The 20,011-nt window shown below is 41.0% G+C and overlaps 3 protein-coding genes across 4 annotated transcripts in view; 1 reads left to right on the forward strand and 2 right to left on the reverse strand.

The window, feature by feature from the left end:
- Window positions 1-39: 39 nt before the first annotated feature.
- trappc5 (trafficking protein particle complex subunit 5) lies at window positions 40-2,779 on the reverse strand. The gene is made up of 3 exons (XM_079499305.1): window positions 2,643-2,779; window positions 2,176-2,449; window positions 40-1,764 (listed from the first exon to the last, which is right to left on the reverse strand). The coding sequence occupies exons 2-3, from the start codon at window positions 2,443-2,445 to the stop codon at window positions 1,468-1,470; spliced, it is 567 nt and encodes a 188-aa protein (XP_079355431.1). The 5' UTR covers window positions 2,446-2,449; window positions 2,643-2,779; the 3' UTR covers window positions 40-1,467.
- A 747-nt stretch (window positions 2,780-3,526) lies between these two features.
- LOC306921941 (N-acetylmuramoyl-L-alanine amidase-like) lies at window positions 3,527-8,311 on the forward strand (the record flags this gene model as incomplete). Its single annotated transcript, XM_079499284.1, has 5 exons — window positions 3,527-3,602; window positions 4,247-5,113; window positions 5,528-5,738; window positions 6,571-6,868; window positions 7,731-8,311. 5 exons carry the CDS (start codon window positions 3,527-3,529, stop codon window positions 7,758-7,760), a joined length of 1,482 nt encoding a protein of 493 aa, XP_079355410.1. The 3' UTR covers window positions 7,761-8,311.
- Window positions 8,312-14,189: 5,878 nt separating this feature from the next.
- evi5l (ecotropic viral integration site 5 like) overlaps window positions 14,190-20,011 on the reverse strand; it is a 44,842-nt gene continuing 39,020 nt past the window's right edge. For both annotated transcript variants that reach the window (XM_079498498.1, XM_079498497.1), the window contains one exon: window positions 14,190-18,740. In XM_079498498.1, coding sequence (XP_079354624.1) covers window positions 18,414-18,740 — 327 coding nt within the window. In that variant the 3' untranslated portion in view covers window positions 14,190-18,413. The remainder of the gene's footprint in view (window positions 18,741-20,011) is intronic.

The following is a 20,011-nucleotide window of genomic DNA, read 5'->3' on the forward strand; positions in this document are numbered from 1 at the left end:
ATTTATTTCACCGTGGTGCATTACTAGCACTTCAACACAAAAAAATAATATTCTTGCACGCATTTATTTCAGGGTTGTCTTTTGATACCATTGTCAATGGTATTAAAGGGGAATTTCACTTTAACACACTTCAGGGGGTCATTTTAACATCTACTAGGGACTTGTGTGAACCCCAGACAGTTTCTAATTGTTTTTCTTCCTTGGTTTAATTACCCAACCAGGAATGTGTGTTGTCAAGGAGTGTAACATGGTTAACATGGAGTTTGAAGTTGAATAGGTTTAATTCATATCAAATATCTAGATATTGAACAAGCAACTTCAAAGCTGCCAAGGGTTACACATAAAAACCTGAGATGTTAAAATGATGCCACAAGTATTTGAAATTGAAATACCCCTTTATGAAACAAATTTGTATTTGTTACATCTCATATTCTGGTACAACACATATTTTTGGATTGATCATCCCATTACAAGAACACACAATAACAGAATGTTGAATTATATGGCCAAGAAATAAAACGGGCACTCCTTGGAACAATAATATGTTCCTTGGGCATGCCATGTTGTTCAAGTTAAATTTCCCAAATAGGCCTAGCATAGAAAGACATATTTACAGCAAACACACTGAGCTTACAGGCTATTTTCTGTGTGTGTGTGTGTGTGTGTGTGTGTGTTTGTTTGTTTGTGTGTTTGTGTCAAAGAGATAAGTCCCTCATTGAATGAAAGCAGATACTACACAAAGATAGTCTCTTCAATGGGGGTGTACTAGCAAGGAAAGGCTAGAGTGACAAATTAAACCTTACTTGTGGAACTTGAGGGTGAAGTTCTTGTAGCTAGTAGTTCTTGTAGTGTGTGTGTGTGTATAATGTAAGTAAGTACAGTATAGTATACTAATTATTTACACACACAACTGACATTGTTCAACTGTGGCTGCATCAGGACTCCACCATTGGATCACATTATCATTCTAACTAATCAAGAACAATGAGGAACTAGAAGAGTTTCCATGGAAAATGCTTCCATCATCCTTATATCCGTAGGGTAAACCAGCTGACTCACTCAACACTTCCATGAAAACACAGCACATTTAAAATGTAACTGTGTTGTTGTTGCTGCTCGTTGCTGCCAACAGCAATATATCAGATTTTGGGATACAACTTTTCAAAGAAATCTGGCAATTCCTTTGTTTTGCTGTTAAGGGATAAGCAGGTCACCAGGTTTGGTCTAGTTTGGTCTAGCGGCCATTTATGTCTATTATAGTAACACACACACCACACCTGATCCCCAGTATATAGCCACTCCTACTTTAAAACGTGCCATGAGACCGCTACAAAATAGATTAAAATAATAACAATAATAATAATGATGATGATGATGAATGAAGATGTATTTACTCTGTTGAAAATTCTAATTTCACTTGACTTAACAGGGCATCAATGACCAACCTCATCCATCCCCCCACATCCTCTATCTGCCCTCCAGGGCCTTGTCTCTGGCGATCACAGCCTCGTCAAACTTAATCATGAGTGTGGTGCCCTTGTGCCAGTGAACCGTGACCTTGGCAGGGAAGCCACTGTGTGTGAGGATGGCTTCTACGATGCCACCGGTGAACGCGGCACAGTTCAGCGTGCTGTTGTCCTTGGGCACCGAGATGTAGGAGTTGACGAGGGGCTCCTTCTCTATGATGTAGTAGGTCTTGTCGTCATCGTTGGCCTGCTCCAGCTTGTCTGCCTCTTTGCCAAACAGAGATCTCCACACAGACACCTGTGGACCATTGAGCACAGAGGAGAAGGTCATAAATATTTCACTGGCTTGATAGTCACATGCACGCACACATTATTTTCTTTTACCATAAAAACAATTCCTTTGAGGACTAGGACAATTATATTCCCGACCGATATATATATATATTTAAAAAATGTCTTAAGTAATGTAAAGTATACATGATGTGAACAGCATTATGTCCCAAAATGACTGGATATATACAGGAGGTTGTAGAAATATTAAAAGAGCATGTTCTAGCCATGGTTCACATGACGCTTCATTGTACTAGTCATGTTCTAATCATGTATACTTAGATAGATAGATAGATAGATAGATATCATTTTGGACAAAATAGCTAATTTTATCGAGCTGCCCCCATCGTGTTGCGCCCCCTCGAAGCTCCAGTCTTACCTTGATGAAGAGCAGTATGTTTAGTATTTTTGTTTCCCTCTTGCCATTCTTTTCCCGCAGAACGAGCACGTCCAGCAGGCTGGCGCCCACTCCCTGGCCCATGTCCGCCAGGCGGGCCTGCAGCTCGGACACGGAGTAGACGCGGCTCTGGCAGTACTGGACCATCTCGGAGAACAGCAGTGCGAAGGCGCTCACGCTCACCTCGGTCTTGGGTCGGGTCAGAGGCCGCTCCAGGATGGCGGACTTTCCCCTCGTGAAGCGAGTCTCCATGTTTCTATAATCCAGAACAGTCAGGGATGGACGACAGGAAAACGCACTTACAAATGCACTGTGTTCCGTTAGCATGCAAGCCTTAGCTTAGTGTTGTTTACGTGAAAGAAATAACTTTAGACTATTTGAACAAATCATTATCTGTTTATTTGACCAGTTGGCGTATGCATAAAACTGAAAATATATGTTTTACTTACTTTATTGTAATACAATACAATTGCACTTCCAAGCTTTCTTCTAATCCAATGTTTTCACTTTACTTCCTGTTCCGGGCGTAAACGTCACAGTCACGTGGCATTTCATCATATGATACTGACTCGAGAATTCCAGAGTTGAAAATGAAGCTAAATATACCTTACAAATTCTTAAGTGTCTTATTTAATTTTACAATTCTTACTGTAATTCTGGGATCCATTCTGAGACTTCAGAAGGGTCTAAATCTGATCTAATGTTGTCAAAGTACATTTTTGAGATTGTTCGAACAGTGTATTTCCTTTCCTAACCACTAAACAAATAAACAGATCTGTACAAGTCCAATGTGCTGGTAAAAATTAACCACCACAGATCTGCAGACAGTATCTTCCATTTGAATTATTTGTGTCGAACAATATGGAAGACTTTAATTAGCCTATAAAGAAAAATGTAGTGAACTTGACATAAGGTATACGCAAATATACACTTTAAATAATGTATTTGGAAATGTAATATATACTTTAGTTAGGCTAAACTAGAAGACCTGAACTATTTTTCTCCTATGACACACTTTAACCTTGCGCTAATCAATATTTTGAACCATCAGTGTACAAAGAGTAAGCCACCCACTCTGGGACCACACACACACACACACACACACACACACTGTGAAGTTGCAAAGAGAGTGATCTACTTTACTGGCCAACAGAACGTGTTGGAGAGCCTACAGAAGATTGTTACAAATTCCTCCATGCCTTACACTGAGTTATTGAGTAGTGGGGTGGGAGAAATCTGATCTCATTGTAGTTGTCTAGGGTCAATCATTTTTAATTTTGGCACATTTTTTTCTCTCTCTTTCTTTTTAGTATTTTCAATCACAGAGCTGAAAATGAGTTGTAGTGGACATTGGTTTACAGTCTTTATCCTGACTGTATCGTGCAACAGTGTCTACAGCGGACCAACGGGTAATTTCAGTTCATGTAAACCATTTTACAAGTTTTATAGCATCAACTATAACATTTCGATGATTTATCTAAATATAATGTATTTATTATGTAGTGTTACTGGCATTGTTAATGTTGATTGTTGTCTTTAAAGGCAAACATATATATTCATCATTTCTGTACTTATTTGTGCAATAGTGTTTCCCTGTCAAAATGAAGTTAGTGTGTCACTTATCCACATTAACAAGACAATAGAATTATGTTTAATTGTTTTATTTCAACTCCCTTGAGATATGTGGTGTGACCTACATATGCACTCAATATGCCATGTACTTTATTATTGATTGTACTTGATTATTGATTTTCGTTTTTGGGGGATATTCTACTATTAGACTGAGGATAGGTTCTTGGTTTAACTATGATCCAAGATTACTATTTCTATGCATTTGATATACCTTGTGTTGTCCTTGCTTACTGTAAATCACCCTAGATTAAGAGCGCCTGCTAAATACCTAAATTGTAAATTCAAATGTACACTACAATTGTGTTAGTTTATCTCCCTTACGGGTTAAATGGATATTCAGGATTTTGCAGTGTAATGATACAAACATGTCTACATTTTAAGTCTTGTTTTTCTCTTCTTCTCCATTTGCTCTGCATGTCAGGGCCAGGGTTTCACCTGCGAAGCATGGAGAATTTCATCCGAGCTGTGGCACAGGTTGAAGCCTCAAACCCAGGCTTGCCCCCTCTCGCTCTGGTCAGAGCCCTGCGGAGGACAGCAGGTCACGATGACGCGATGACCATCCACTTCCTGGGCGCCTCAAACAACATCAGTGACATCGAAACACTTGAGTCGGCCATCCTGAATTGCTCAAGCTTCAGCTTTTTCGACAAGGCCATGTATCATACTGTGACTAACCACGGAGAGGAAAGAGGCGTGGTTCTTGTCCCAGATGGCACCACCGTAGCCCTAGCACCCTTACTGCTAGGACTTGAGGCAGGACTTAAAGCTCAAATGGAGGGTACGGCGCCAGCCGCGGGGATTGTTCCACTCACCTTAGCCAGAAACCTAGGCCTGTCCTTCCTCAGCCTCCAGGATTTCCCAACTGCAAATCGCCTGGGGCCTGATGGCTGCTGGGACAATATGACCCATCCCAAGGTGTTCAAACTGGCTCGTCCACCTTCCCTGGCCACGGATGCTCTGATCAACGGGGGCATGGATGGACTTATCCTGGGCACCGACATCAGCAATCTGTCTGACTCTGAACAGCCTCAGAACCTCAGTCAGATCTTGACGGGATACTATAGTTATGCTCTTCAGGAAGGGAAGGTCCTTGATGATATATCTAGCCATATTAGCCCAAGGCGAAGGCAGATCTCCAGATCCATCCTAGAACCTGATACAGAGAAGGAGGTGATGGAGACGCTAGCTTTGGTCTGGAAGTTGGAGCAGACACAATGGATTGCCTTTGATGACGGAGTTGAGAAATCTGTGAAAGCCGGAGTGCAGCAATTTGTCCATAGATACTGGAGTCAGTTTCTTTTAAAGATATATATATATTTTTTCTTTCTTTTTTTTTTTTTTTTTAGCTTTTTCTGCCTTTATTGATAGTAGTACAGTAGAGTAGACTGACAGGAAATGGGGAGAGAGAGATGGGAAGTGACACACAGCAAAGGTCATCCGGATTGTCAGCCTTCAGTAGGTGCCCGGACCGTTATGCCAGCCGTCCGGGCCCTGGGGTCCGTTTTTGGCACAGGTTTATCTAAATGTTTCCTGGTCACTGATTAAAAGCTCTAACTTGGAGTCTGCATAAGAAAAAAACGAATTAATTTATGTATTATTACTATTAGTAGTAGTAGTAGCCTATTTAGAAATGATCAACTGTAGCCATAGATTCACGTGCATCTCGGTAAACCAAACTACCATCTTCTCCTCCTCTGTCTAGACTGCCCTCCCATCATCCGTCGGTGTCAGTGGGGAGCGGAACCTTTCCGGGACACACCTATTCCAGTGTCCCTGCCACTTCCCTTCTTGTACATCCACCACACCAGCCAGCCAGCCTCACCCTGTTTGACCTTCCCAGAGTGCTCCAGAGACATGAGGTCAATGCAGCGCTTCCACCAGGACGACCGTGGCTGGAGTGACATTGGGTACAGGTTAGTCTCTCGAGACAGACTGTTGACTCCGTCAATAAAGGAAAAGAGGGCGCTGTTTTTCCTTTTTTTAAACCTAGCATTTGAACATACAGCAATACAGTTTGTCTACGATTATACATAGCATGTGGGAACAAGTAAGTACTTTACAAGACTATATAGCATAACTAGAATCTATTGAAATAGGCAACAAGATGTGATATAATTCAGGGGGGCTAGTGGGTCAGGTGTAGTCTCAAGAGGTCTGTTTTCGACTGTGGTGAAAAATAGGAATTGAGTGCAGTCCCAAGGGGGAGGTCATTCCATGGAGAATAGAGAATAGAGTCCGCAACATGACTGGTAATACTCAGCTCCACTGGTTTATTAAGATTCAACGTTTCGATCACTAGGATCTTCAGGAATAGTATGACAGGAAATGGGTGTGTACCTTTATACAGGAAGGATATAACAGATTGGCTAGAAAGATGAGCAGTGACTATAGTGTCACCTGAGCTCAAACCAATTCTCCAATTTTCCTATATCACAAGGTAACAAGACATGTTTAAGTGTATACATGAATATCAAATGTTAAGAATGTCATCATAAATCAGTATATAAGCACAAATCTACACAGACATTCATTCCATACCTTGGATCCAGGAGGGAAAAGAATTCCAAGAATATTCCAAGAATATTGTGGGGAAGGAAGGAACAGATCATGTTAGCTGGTAGTGTGTGGGTGTAGGGGGTGGATGGATATCTGTTGCTTAAAAAAATTCTATTCAAGATCCTTGAAAAGTATTGTTAGAAAGCATTTCAATCTATCTGTGTGCCATTACTCACTCTGTGCCCATAGCTTTGTTGTTGGCTCTGACGGCTATGTCTATGAGGGCAGGGGTTGGAGAATCATGGGCGCACACACCAAGGGGCACAACTCCATCGGCTACGGCGTGTCAATCATCGGCAACTACTCCTCCGCCCTGCCATCTCGCTATTCCACGAACCTGTTGCGCCATCGTTTCATCCAATGTGCAGTAGATGGAGGGAGACTGGCTGCCAACTTCACTATCCATGGACATCGACAAATGGTGAACTACACGTCCTGCCCAGGGGATGCCTTGTATGCAGAGATCAGCAGATGGGAACAGTTCAGGGTACGAAAGGACTTTCTGAACTAATTTGTAGATTAACAACACTAGGTGTATGGTGACGCAGATGAGGGTATTCTTCTTATTCTCAGGTTTGGACTAATGTCACCATAAGATCTAAAGACAAAAAAAGTGCAGCTTTCAATAGAGCTGCAGGTTAAACAGGAAACTAAAAGTGTTTACATTATACATTTACGATTAGGCAAATGGTACTAGTTACTGAGCATCAATGTGTGTTGGCCTTCCTAAAAACTGATAAGGTCTGTATATCAGTAGGACAAAGTTGAGTGGGGAAGTGGAAGTGGCACAGACACAGTAGGTAGAGCAGCTTGGAATCAGAGGGTCCTATAATATACCACCGTTTCCCAAACTGTGTGTCGGGAACCTATTTGTTAGCCTGGGTTCCAGCCTGATTCGCTGCGTTCCGTGGATTTGTCACTTCACAAAGAAGATTTTTTCCCCCCAGTAATTTCATGAAGAAATAATGAAGAAATTCCATGAATTAGAAAACAAATGTTAAAGAAGTAGTGAAAATACTACATGCTTCTAGATCTGCTATTTTCACTATTGTTTTGTTCTTGAAATTTGGGAACCACCGCTCTATTCGATCCTCGGCCCCTAATAATTGCACCCGTTTGCTCACACTGCTGGGTAAAATGTAGTCATACGTTACGTAGACAGACTATTAGAGATCTCCACTCTGCCTACAGATATGTCTGGTGACATCTAAGTGCACTAGGACGTCAAGCTAAAACTGGTTAAGAATCTTTGAACTAAAATCCCTTTGAATAACTGAGCATAGTATACAATGTATAATAGCGTAGGTCATACTATAATCATCTAATTTCCCGTCTTATGATTTTTACAGGAAACAGACTCTTCAATAACAGAAGAATGAAAAAGACACAAAAGCAGTGGAATAATCATTTATTAAAAATTAAAGTACCTCTAGTAAGACAGCTATTGTGAGGTAAGGATTCAATTCGCATTTCAGATGGACATGTCTCCCCATATTTTTGACAGTCCAATTTTGGGAACCCCACCTATCGTCTGGGGACCACCAGTGAGCCACTACAACTTGGGAGACCACCGCTTTGGAACCGTGTCACTCACTAGAGCTTTAGGCATGCTGTGTAAAAACAACACAAGCCAGTACCAAGCTCAGTCTCGAGTCCACATTTTCATTCACATCCACATTGTCTCATCTCGGTCTTGCCCATAATTTGACTTGGTCTTGACTTGGACTCACTTTGTGTGGACTCGACTACAACAACTCTACAAGCTATGCATGGCTGTTTCTGTCTATACAAGAGGCGGGATACATTCAGATATTTCTGGTTTAGAGCTGTCTGACAGACAATAAAACAACACATATTGACAAACTCGACTCAGTAGAGTGGCCTCATTCAAGCTTGAAAATCAGTTATTTTCGGCAAGCAACACGGTCATGTGACAAAGTATAAATTAGGCTAAAAGGTTATTTATTCCAACTGGTACATGCAGTGATGTTGCTGGTAAATGGTAAATGGTAAATGGTGCATTTATATAGCGCCTTTATCCAAGGCGCTTTACATAGATTGTGCATTACATTCACCCATTCACACACACATTCATACACCGATGGCGACGGAAGCCATGCAAGGTACCAGCCAGCACATCGGGAGCAATTTGGGGTTCAGTGTCTTGCCCAAGGACACTTCGACATGTAGACAGGAGGAGCCGGGATTCGAACCGCCGACCCACGGATCATTGGACGACCTGCTCTACCCCCTGAGCCACAGTCGCCTGCTGGTGTTGTCTAAGGTCTACTTTGCGCTGGAAGTCATAGGGACAGTGAGGGCAGTGGTACGGCCGGACCCCGTTATGTTTCCGACTGTGGGTGATGAGGTTGGAGCTCTGGCTAAAAGCCTGACCACACACTTGGCACACATAAGGCCTCTCACCTGAAAGAGACAGCGGGAGGTAATGAGTATAAGTACAAGATCCCCAATCAGATCCTCATACATAAAAACTATGCAATTGTTTTCTCAAAAGCCTTCAAATTAAGTTTTAATGATGGTTTACAATCATGCAACAACTAAAATAAATAATAAAGGGTCTGAAATAACTGGTCAAACAGTCTTCTAGACTAGAGGCTACACTTACAGTACATATACAGTTCAGTTGTCTCAAAGGAAACAACCATAACTACTTTTTAAGACTGTATAATATTATAGTTATAAGTAAGTAGCCTTGGGAACCAATGTTTCTAGAGTCATTCTAGAGTTTTTAATTTATGAAAAATGTTTGCTTTTTTGGAAGTGTTTTGAAATATGAATAATTCAAAACAAAACGTAGGAAACAAAAACGTTACCCATAAAAATGTGTCCGCGACCCACAAATGGGTACCAAACCCAGTGTTTGGGAACCAGTGATCTATAGCAGTGCTCTGGCACATGATGAGGGTGCCTTATGACAGGGGTTCTCAACGTTTTTGGCCGGGGACCCCCGGAAATGCTTTGGCAATGTCTCGGGACCTCCGCCCCGCCCCGCCCCCTCCCGACCCCCAATATAAATTGACTGCTACAATAACCTTAAACCATTTTGGGCGGGAACCCCTTTTGGTGTTTTAAGCATTGTTATAATTTAGCTATTGAAAAATAGCAGATCTACAAGCTCATAGCGCGCCACTCGGTGGCGCGCTACGGGCTTGTAGGTCTGCTATTTTTGAAAAATCGTGAAAATATATATATATTTTTTTCTTTTTTTGAAAATAATTTGGGGACCCCCTAAAATAATTTGGCGACCCCCCCGAGGGGTCGCGACCCACGGGTTGAGAACCCCTGCCTTATGACATACCCAACATTAAATTCAGCAATGTCAGCAATGTCACAACAACCACACCCTGAGAAGTCAATGTTGTTTTCGAGTCTTACCAGTGTGAGTGAAGGTGTGTTTCTTCATGTCAGATTTCTGGTGGAACCTCTTGCCACAGTACGGGCAGGGGTGAGGCCTAGTATCTGAATGTATGAGCAGATGAGTAGACAGGGTGGAGGAGCGCTTGAACGTTTTCCCGCACACATTACAGTCAAATGTCCTTTCCTGAAATGTATCCAAGAAGAAGAGTATATAACACTCTCATGATTTCAAATCTGCAGATATTAGATCTATATAATATTTAGATATTTAGAAGGAAGGAAATGGTAAATGCATTAATTCTGCGCAGTAAAACAATGCATTTTGGGGGAGCCCATTTCTTTTTTTTATAAATGTTATTCAAATGATTCCTCTAATCTTATGGCTTGCTGTTGTATTGTTTTATTTTGGGGTATAGCTTTTTATATTTATTGTATTAGAAAAACAATTAAATATAATTAGATAATAACCACATTAACACTGGCATCACTATTTTGGGAAACATTTTGAAAGATTTGTCGTACAACAGATTATGTAGGGCTTAAGTTAAATATGATTGTTTTTTTTAGGAACATTACCTTGTCCCTGCATGGTTGCTTTCCAGTGTCTGTTCTTTGGCCATGCTGTCTGCTAGTCTTGGTGCATGTTGGTGACATCATGGGCAGTCTGCTTCCATGACACTTGTGGATGTGACACTTTAAAATGGACGGGGATGGAACATTTTAAAATATAGGAGGAAGGAAGGAAGGAAGGAAGGAAGGAAGGAAGGAAGACAAATTCGTATAAATTGCATGCAAATATTATTTGTCAAGTACAGCTCCATCTGCTGTACAGTATGTGTTACAAAAGTCCCATGCAGAGTTGGATCATCACATCATTTTTCAAACTACTGTAAAATGAGATGATGCAATACTTTGCCACAGAGAGTACACTGTTCTTCAGGAAGAGAACTGATCCTGGAGCAGCCACTGCTTTGGGTCTTTGTCAGGCTCTGAGGTTGGTGCATGGACCCCCCACACCTCACCGATGGTGCTTGCTGACATTCTGGGCTCAAAGTGGGCCTGGACCATACCACTGGGGAGAGATGGGGGACAGTGTTGTTTGTCAGTATAGGACTGCAGGCATTTCAATCAGGTAGGGCTACAGTGGCCGCCTACTGCACAGTATACAAAAATAATTTGGTTGGTTTCCATTTACACACATTTGCTGATGCTTGGAAACTTGATATATTTTATATTTACAAATGTTCTCTTAAAGGAGCATTCAGTGATTTGGGTGATTTGGAAAAATAACCGGTCCACCCGGTAACAAGATGTGCACATGCACACGCTCTACATGGGGGAAGTACAACAGACCAACAGCATGTGCACCAAGGCCCGCCCCACTCGATCATGATTGGAGGAAGGCCCCTATCATCCTGATTGGATGAAGGCTTTGCCACCCAAAGCCCAAACCGAAACTAGGGTTTTTTTTACCCCAGGGGCTCACTGGGGACAGGGAGGAACTCCTTATATGGCCAGCACACTTTATAGTAGGGAGGATTATCCAAAAAATAAGAAGAAATAAGTGATATTTGAATTAAGTGAAATCACTGAATATACCTTTAATGATTGTTACTGTACTTATTTTAAGCAGTATTACACTGTTGAGGAATAAAGGAAACCAATGGGATCACATGCAACGAAGTCATGAACTGGGTGGGTTCCAGTTCCAGATGGGATACACCACAGCGGCCTAGTAGTGAACCTTCACATTTCCCCAGTTTAACTCTCTTCCAGTGATGGACGGTGTAGGCTACTTAAAGGAGCATTCAGTGATTTGGGTAATTTGGAAAAAAACCCGGTCCACCCCGGTAACAAGATGTGCACATGCACACGCTCTACAGTGGGGTTTTTTGACCCCAGGGGCTCACTGGTGACAGGGAGGAACTCCTTATATGGTCAGCACACTTTATAGTAGGGAGGATTATCCAAAAAATAAGAAGAAATAAGTAATATTTGAATTAAGTGAAATCACTGAATATTTATTTATTTAAACAAACAAAGTGATATTAAAACAGATTTTGTTTGTTAAAAGTCCTACCAGTGTTGGCATCCGGGTGGAAGCCAGGTGCAGCACGACATGGAGGCAACGATCCATTGGTTATACGATCATCATATGTTTTGGAATGCTCCAGAGGCGTGCTCCAGGAACCCTGTCCATTTCCAAGCTGACACAGCGTCACCATGGCACCTGGGTGGGCGTTTCTCCATGTAGGACGCAGGTGATGCAGGCCCGCTCGTTTTATCAGGAATGAACGTGGCATATTTTAGATGTCTGGAACCACCTATGGAAACAAATAATGTAGACTCCATGAAATGGGCACCTCTGAGATGAAATAAATATCAATATCAATTCACTATACTACATACATCACTGAAAATGTATTTACCTTAAGGAAACCTAGATATACATGAGTGACATTTACGGATCCATTTTGTGTTGTTAAATGTTATACAAATGTTATAGTAATCCTGTTTCTGCCAATAAGACTTAGATTAGACTATAACATGAGGGAGCTGTTTCACAAACTTAAACGATTACCCAGGAGAGGGCAGCAAGTACTGGTTTATACTGCTCAATGTTGTGACAATAGTTATTTATTAATTCATCGTTTTATTGAATGTATTCAATAAAAATACATTCTGAATTCTGAATGAACAACTTACAGCTATTATCAGTAAAGTATTGATCGATACCTTATCATATTAGTTATATTATTTAATATGCTCATTGAATTTTATAATAGGGCTGTCAGAAGAACAGCGTTCTCATACTTCTTTTTATTCAGTTATTGCTACTGAATAGTCCAGGAAATCTATTCACTACAGTATGTGGTTGTATAATTCCTGAATTAACTCAATTTGAATTAGGATATATTGAACAGGCACCTATAGGGCTTCCATCTGAATTATTAAACACAAATATATTGTATACATATAAAGAAGTACAGTCTAGCCAGAAATTTCCATCTGTGATTTTTCAGAAGTTCTTGACTTCAGTCACAATATTTTCATTTGGACGTTTCATAACATGTTCCTTTTTTATTATTTATAACATGTAGCACATATTCCATACATAAATCAGCTCCACATACAATGAACAAATGATAAACGGTTATTATGAATGCTAAGATAATAATGTGATTTAATATACATAAACGTACCCGATTAGTCGCTCTTCCAAATAGATCCAAACATCCCAAATCAAGCTTAACTTCCCTGTCTTATATCAGATCTCCAATCAGAGGTTGGATGGATTTCTGAGCAGTTGATGGGCATATAGTCGCTCACGAAAACATGATAATGAAAATGACAAGGAAGTATTATATCTGACGTCTGGCTCATCGCTGTGGCAGACGCTTTGACCACACAGCTTCCTCACAGAAACTCAATCAACTCCACTGAGGCTTCAGAGTCAAAGCACAAAAACTATTTGGAAGGTGACTAGTACAATACCTTTGAAGTCCAGGAGACTTTTAAGATACCTTCCCTCCTAAAGGTGAATATTAGTGTACTGTGCCATAATAAAGTCACAAATGGGGGCCTCGCTATCTTGCATGCCGCCTTACCCCTGCCTATTAAGCCTTTTGGGCATTCAGGGCATTTTGAATGCACTTACACACACACACACACACACACGCATGCAGTCATGCACACACACACACACACACACACACACACACGCATGCAGTCATGCACACACATTTTCTGTCTCTCGCCCATGCTGTATTACACTGATGTTGCTACTTATTTTATATCTTAGTTTTAAATATTCTTATTGTGATGTTGTTGTGACACTTCTTTTTACTGAGGACCTCACATACTGCGTGTAATTGTATATGAATAGCCTAGTAACATAAACCTTGATTGTTGAGTGATGCAAAAACCCTTGTGGGTTAATCTGAATTATTGAGGAAAGAGGGTTTGCCACACTGGTACTGAGAATTCTTCAGAAAGTGTTGTCATAGTATGTTGACACAGTAGTGGATTACCCAATAGTAAGTTCCACAGAAAGTGTGAATTTGAAATATACACAACCAATGACCCCGCGACCCGACTCCAGGGTCGCAAGCGATAAGAAGATGACATCACAAGCCAAAAACTCAAGCACACACTATGACATGGCAACACAAAAATGCAGTTAACTCTGACTACATGTAAACACCGATAGCAGATTTTCTGAAACCCCTGGTAGGAGTTTCACAGTCAGTTTTCATTGACCTAAAATGCAGTTTGGTTAGACAAAAGGCCAAATTAGCGTTTTCACAAAGCAACATATACAATCCCCTGATGTGAACCGACAACGTCACTGAGCTGGCGGCCTCTGAATATGCCAGTGTCAAAGTTGTATTAAATTGTATTTTTGCATCATTCAATCATTGGATACAGGACACTGAAACGTCTTGTTTTTAATCACATTATGTCATTTATATAGTCTTTTTACTGTCATTTAATATACTTGACAACAACATCAGTAAAATTGCAAGAGAGTGGACAATGTTCTGGAACATGATGGCATGGCTACCAAAATGGCCGTCACATACAGTACAGTACTTCAGAGAATGAACTGGGATGAATAAAGCCTGGATGAATTCTCAGTGTTTTGCATTGCATTATCTTATTTCAATCGTTTACCATGAAGAAAGTAGAGTGGCCTGTACTGTAGTATGTGATTGGGGGGGAGGGGAGCAGGGGCCATTTAATTTTCAGAATCTTTCTGCACAAAAGTGGCATTGAATGATGATTTAAATGAGAGGGCTTCCTTGTCACTGAAAGCTTACTGTACATGTAGCGGTGCCACATTGTGTAAGTCTACCTACAATTATGGCACAGTATGATATTCATTTCATGTAATCCTGTTCAGCGAATGAAACAGTAATCATTAAAAAAAATAGTAATGATGACAAGCAGTACCATATTCCAAAGGAATTCACAAACATATCAAAATCTCTGTCACAGTTGATACAGTTGTATTTAGACAGTGGCTAGTACGGAGCACCATCACTGAACAGCAGTTTACTGTTAGTTTTAGTGTTGATTGATAACATTGGGTTTACATCCACATGAGACCTCATGACAGGTGTAACATTTTAAACAAACCTGAACCCAAGGAAATCTATCCAAACACAAACTGAGACAGATAGGGAATGACCTTTTGTACATGTCCAAGCTACCATTTACACTAACATTTTTCCAACTGCTATGTATGTTAGAAATCAAACCCAACACAAAAATGCCCAACTGCAAAGTTTGGCCAAAACCGACCCATGCTCCAATCAAACAAAGTAGGTCCCACCCTGACCGGGTATAAATACGTTACTCTAGACAAAAGCATCAGCTAATTGTCTAAAAGTTAAAAAAATATTATGCGAGTACCTTTTATACTGTAGGGAGATCAGACATTGAACCCTTAAGGTCCCTGCACACTACACACTTTTTCAGAATGTTAGCAGTGTTTTTCCGCTGTTTTTCCGAAAAACACGTCCATTCTGCAAAGATCTTTACAATCAATTTTGACATTAATGCTAGTATTTGCAATGATAATTTGATTTGATGATGCGTCACACAGAAATTAGAGAGTTTAAGTATTGCATCAGATGGCGAGGGACTACTTTTGTTTTCTTCTTTGTCCTATATGGGGCAAACCAACATCCTCATTAGCTAGAATCTAGCTTGTTTGCTAATTACTTTAAGTTGTCAATATTCCTTCCTTGTTTTATTGCATTTCAAAATACAGTCGAACACTTAATGTAACAGTGAAACGTATGAAGCAAGTTCCAGGCCTTTGGAGAACTCATCTCCTCCCACAGTGGTCAAATGAGCAATTCAAAGTCAGGTTGCTCCCAAGCTTTAGAGTTTAGAGCATACAATATGACTAATGAATCATTAATAATAATTATTCTTATTCTAGAACTGTTCTAGAAAAGTCAAAACTAGACAAGATCTCACCCTGCATCCCTTTCTAATGTCCACACTTTACCTCTGCAAAAACGCTCCCTGTTTAATGTTGTGAGCAGATCTGAGTCAGACAGAAGACTGGTCTATAGTGCAAAAAAGCAGCTGCTCTTTACATTTGACACCCTGTTTGATAAACTATACACACTCACAGCTATACAGTATGTGTATCAGCTCGGCATACTTTACTTTTCTTCTCTTGTCATATTTCTGTATATAATCTTTGATAGATTTACTGTACTCTTGTAGTCAGAATGTGTTATTTGATATGTTTCCCCATACACTCTTCACTCATAATAAGCGTAGGTTTTCTCTTGGTATCCCTACCGCTTTCAATGGCACATACTACAAAACATACCCAAGCATTGTCTTTAAACTGATATAATGACCTGTATTGGTGATTCAGCAATTATATTTTGAAATGCTTTGTTAATACAAAGGGCACCGATAATGCCCAACATATACCATGATAACAATTGAGTTATCACATTTATCTACCCTTTCTGCTAAATTGTGTTCGGTTGTCTTAAGTTTCAGAAAAACAAAGGTCTTATAATCAGAATGATCAAGTAATCAAAAATGGCATTATTGTGCCAGGAGGACTCAGACTATGGACACCCATTTGTAAGATGTAAGTATTTAGCTCTATAACACTGCAGGGTTAGTTTTCAAATAATTGTCACACTAATCTTTTTCAAGCATCACTTTTTCCCCAAGGTTAAAGGGAGGTTGCCTGTTCACCTCACACTGACAACATAAAAACAACAGGAAAACAAAATGGAAGGAGTCAAATCAAAACGATAGCAGCACGTTCTCCATCTCTCAAACACGTCTCGTCACAGCAACCCTGGCACAACAGCCGCAGGGCCCGTGTTGGCACAAAGGACGGTGGGATCTCTACCAATAATAGAGAGTTTGGCCTCTGTCATTATCTCAATAGATATATGGTTCTTATCTAGATATATATAAAAAAATAAAAAACAAAAAAAATACCAAAATAAATTACAACATATAAATAATTTAAAAAAGGATTTGGCAACAATGAGTTTTTCTGGGTCATGATGGAGTTTTCTTTTAACCATAATTTGCTCGCCTTCTTAATTCTCAAGGCGTACAATAGACACGGACGATACACATATTAATTATGGTAAATTGCTATGAAAGTCATTTATAAATGTCTAGTGACATTTCTATGATACTGATGTGTACACTTCCATACAGCGCTCCTCTCCTTCTCTTGACTTCTCCCTCTCTCGGTCTCTGTCCAGCGTTGTCCTGTGCACTGAGAGGACAGTGGATGGGGATTCCTTTGTTCTTGAGGACAGCAGACATGACTCGCGGGTCATCCCTCATGAATGGAACCGAGATATGGAGAAAGGGAGGAAAGAAAGAACTGGGAGTCCACTGTAAGCCAAACAGCATCTCTGCTCGAGGTGGGAAATGGCAGAAACTTAGAGACAAGGAAATGAGGGGTGACGACATCTCGTACTTGATCAGTTTATGACAAACTGATCAAGTAAAAAAAATAAAATATTTCATCCACTATCTATCCCATTCCACCATCCTCATGATCGTTTTTCACAAAAGCCTTTGCAGAGGCGAAAGTGAGTCCCTTTTAGCTTCACATCTAAAGGAAATGAACAGCCATGTTTGTTCAGTTCAAGCCCCTCTCTTTGTTAAAGGAGAATTCCGGATTAGCCGTTTTCTTACCTTAATCTGTTGTTATTCTATCCAAAAACTAGTGGTACAGGTGAAAAATGACATAACATCCAGAGCACAGCACAGCTCTGACCGTGCAGGCCGGGTCTTAGGTTAAATCTTAGGTTACATTTTGATCGCTTAAGTCGTTGCACAGTGTTCTGTCCCAAAGAGGCTTCTTTAACAAGGCGAATGAGCCTAATGCTGCGTTCACACGGGAGATGCAAAGATATAGTCTGACATTAATTTTCAATGGAAGCCAGCGACATGAAGATATGACATGAAATAAGTTGAGCTGGTTTCAACTTCAACTACAACGATACAAAGCTACAAACGCTGTGTATCTTTTGCATCTGCCAGTGTGAAAGCAGCATAAGACCCAGCGTGCATGCTCTTAGCTGCAGTCCCCTCTGAATGTTCTTGTTTTTTCTGCCTACGACTGGTTGTTGGATATAATAAGATCAGATTGCTGTTAGAAATTAGTCCAGAATTCTCCTTTAACGCTTGAGTATTTATTGGGTATTTATTTAGGGATATATGAATATGTGTGCATTGCTTCAGTCATTGTCCTGGTATGGCGTGTGTGTGTGTGTGTGTGTGTGTGTGTGTGTGTGTGTGTGTGTGTGAAGAATAGAGGCGTTGACTTCATGCCTCCTTCAGCGGTCACAGGGTCAAAAACTATAGATTATTTTAGACAGAAAGACAGAAAGCGGAGGGACGCAACTGAGGACACGAGTAACAAAGTCCAGAAGAGGTCCAGCAGACGGTACGTCTGCATCGAGGAAGGGAGGAAAGAATCACTGAAGAAGCGTAAGAAGGAGAGGAGGAGGAGGAGAACACGGCATACAGTACAGTGCCAGTTTAAAGTGTCGGTTCAGTCCTGTATGAAACACCAGCACCTCTGCCTCTCTTTCATTCCATCCGTACACGCCAAGACCTAGCGGCGACCGGGGCGTCAGCGTTCAGTTCTCCGGGCCCTCGGCACACACCATGCTGCCGTACAGCTGCGGCGGCGGGTGGTCTTGATGCGCGCGCACCAGCCGCTCCTCCGGCTCGCTGTCCGTGCTGCCCTCGCTGTCCAGAGGAGTGACCGAGGGGTGGCGGGGGCCGGGCAGCACCGGGTACAGGGCGCTAGCCGGCAGCGGGCTGGGGAGGAGGTCGTCGTCCGAGCTCAGGTAGTCCCCCTCCACGGAGGCCGGGCTGGCCAAGCACAGGTCCTGGTAGTCGTTGGTTCCGTCGCCACTGACCCGCAAGCCGGGGCCGACCTTCTGCCCTCGCAGCTCCCGCACCTGAATTACAGAAGGGATGGAATCATAACCTCAATTCTTCATGTTTTTCCTCACCCTCAACTTCAATGTATTGTTGTCACATCACAAGTTTACACCAAAGGAGGAGTGGGTGAAATTATCTTTGCGCAAGCTTCCTAAGAATTGCAGTTAGAGTGAGAAGTAAAGAATAACAATAAGATTAAATAATGTGTTTAGGCAAGCTGTACCTGAACATTCTAGGAACCTTAGTGACAAAGTCCTGGTCGCCTGCATCTCTTAAATTTATCCCTCATCCCTCAATGCCTTGCCAGAGGATATCAGACTGAATTCTGGCACGCAGATATAGGAACTTAATCATAGTGATTTTTCTGTTTGATACGTGAGCCTCCACGATGGAATAAAACAATCAGCTGATGAGAAAATGTCTCTCAAAAACTGTGGGAACCCCAGTATTTTCGCTCTGCATCAGGTGGTGAGTATGAGTATGAGTAGGACAACAAGAGCTTTACAACTCAATCAGAGCATAATGTGGCCTCTCACCAACCAGACCAGAGATCATTTCTGTCCAATGTGGTACATTATACACATGTTTGTGTTTATAAAGTTTTCATATGAGTGTACACAGACAGCCACCAGTTTGTGCCTCCTCAAGGTTCAAGGTTGTACTTTATTGTTACATCTTGTAAGATAGGATAAGAGTAAAACGTATTTTTGTTTGGCATTCCTTCAGACAACAACAACAGCAAAAAAGATTAGATAGAGTACACCTTGTAGTATGTAGGTGTATTTTCTGAGTGGTGTGGTGGGTTTGTAGACTTTGAAGCATTTGATACAGACTTATAGCATGTTATGTAGACAGCACTAGAATTGCATTGTATATAGTCATAGCACTTCATAGTACATATTATGTATAGCATAGTATAGTATATATGTATAATATGTATAGTTTCATTATATAGATATTCCACTAGATATTCCACTAGATATATAGATATTCCAATTTACATCAGTACTGAACAACATGGCTCCTTTGAGAACCACCAGGGGCAAAACCCGCTCGGAACCATGGATGAATTCGGACATACTGGCTGCAATGAAAGCCAGAGACAAAAAATGCTCTGAAGTTCTAAAATGCAAGTCAAAGCTAGCCAAGCGCTTCGACAGTGTTCGCCAAGCTCGTTTGAACAACCTAAATACACAACGAATCAAACTACGAAACAGTGTAACTGCCATGACCAAATCAGCTAAAAGTAACTTCATTAATGATAAAGCTCAGGAAAACAAAAACAATC

This window comes from Electrona antarctica, assembly GCF_951216825.1.
Source record: "Electrona antarctica genome assembly, chromosome: 4".
In the NCBI taxonomy this organism is placed as follows: domain Eukaryota; kingdom Metazoa; phylum Chordata; class Actinopteri; order Myctophiformes; family Myctophidae; genus Electrona; species Electrona antarctica.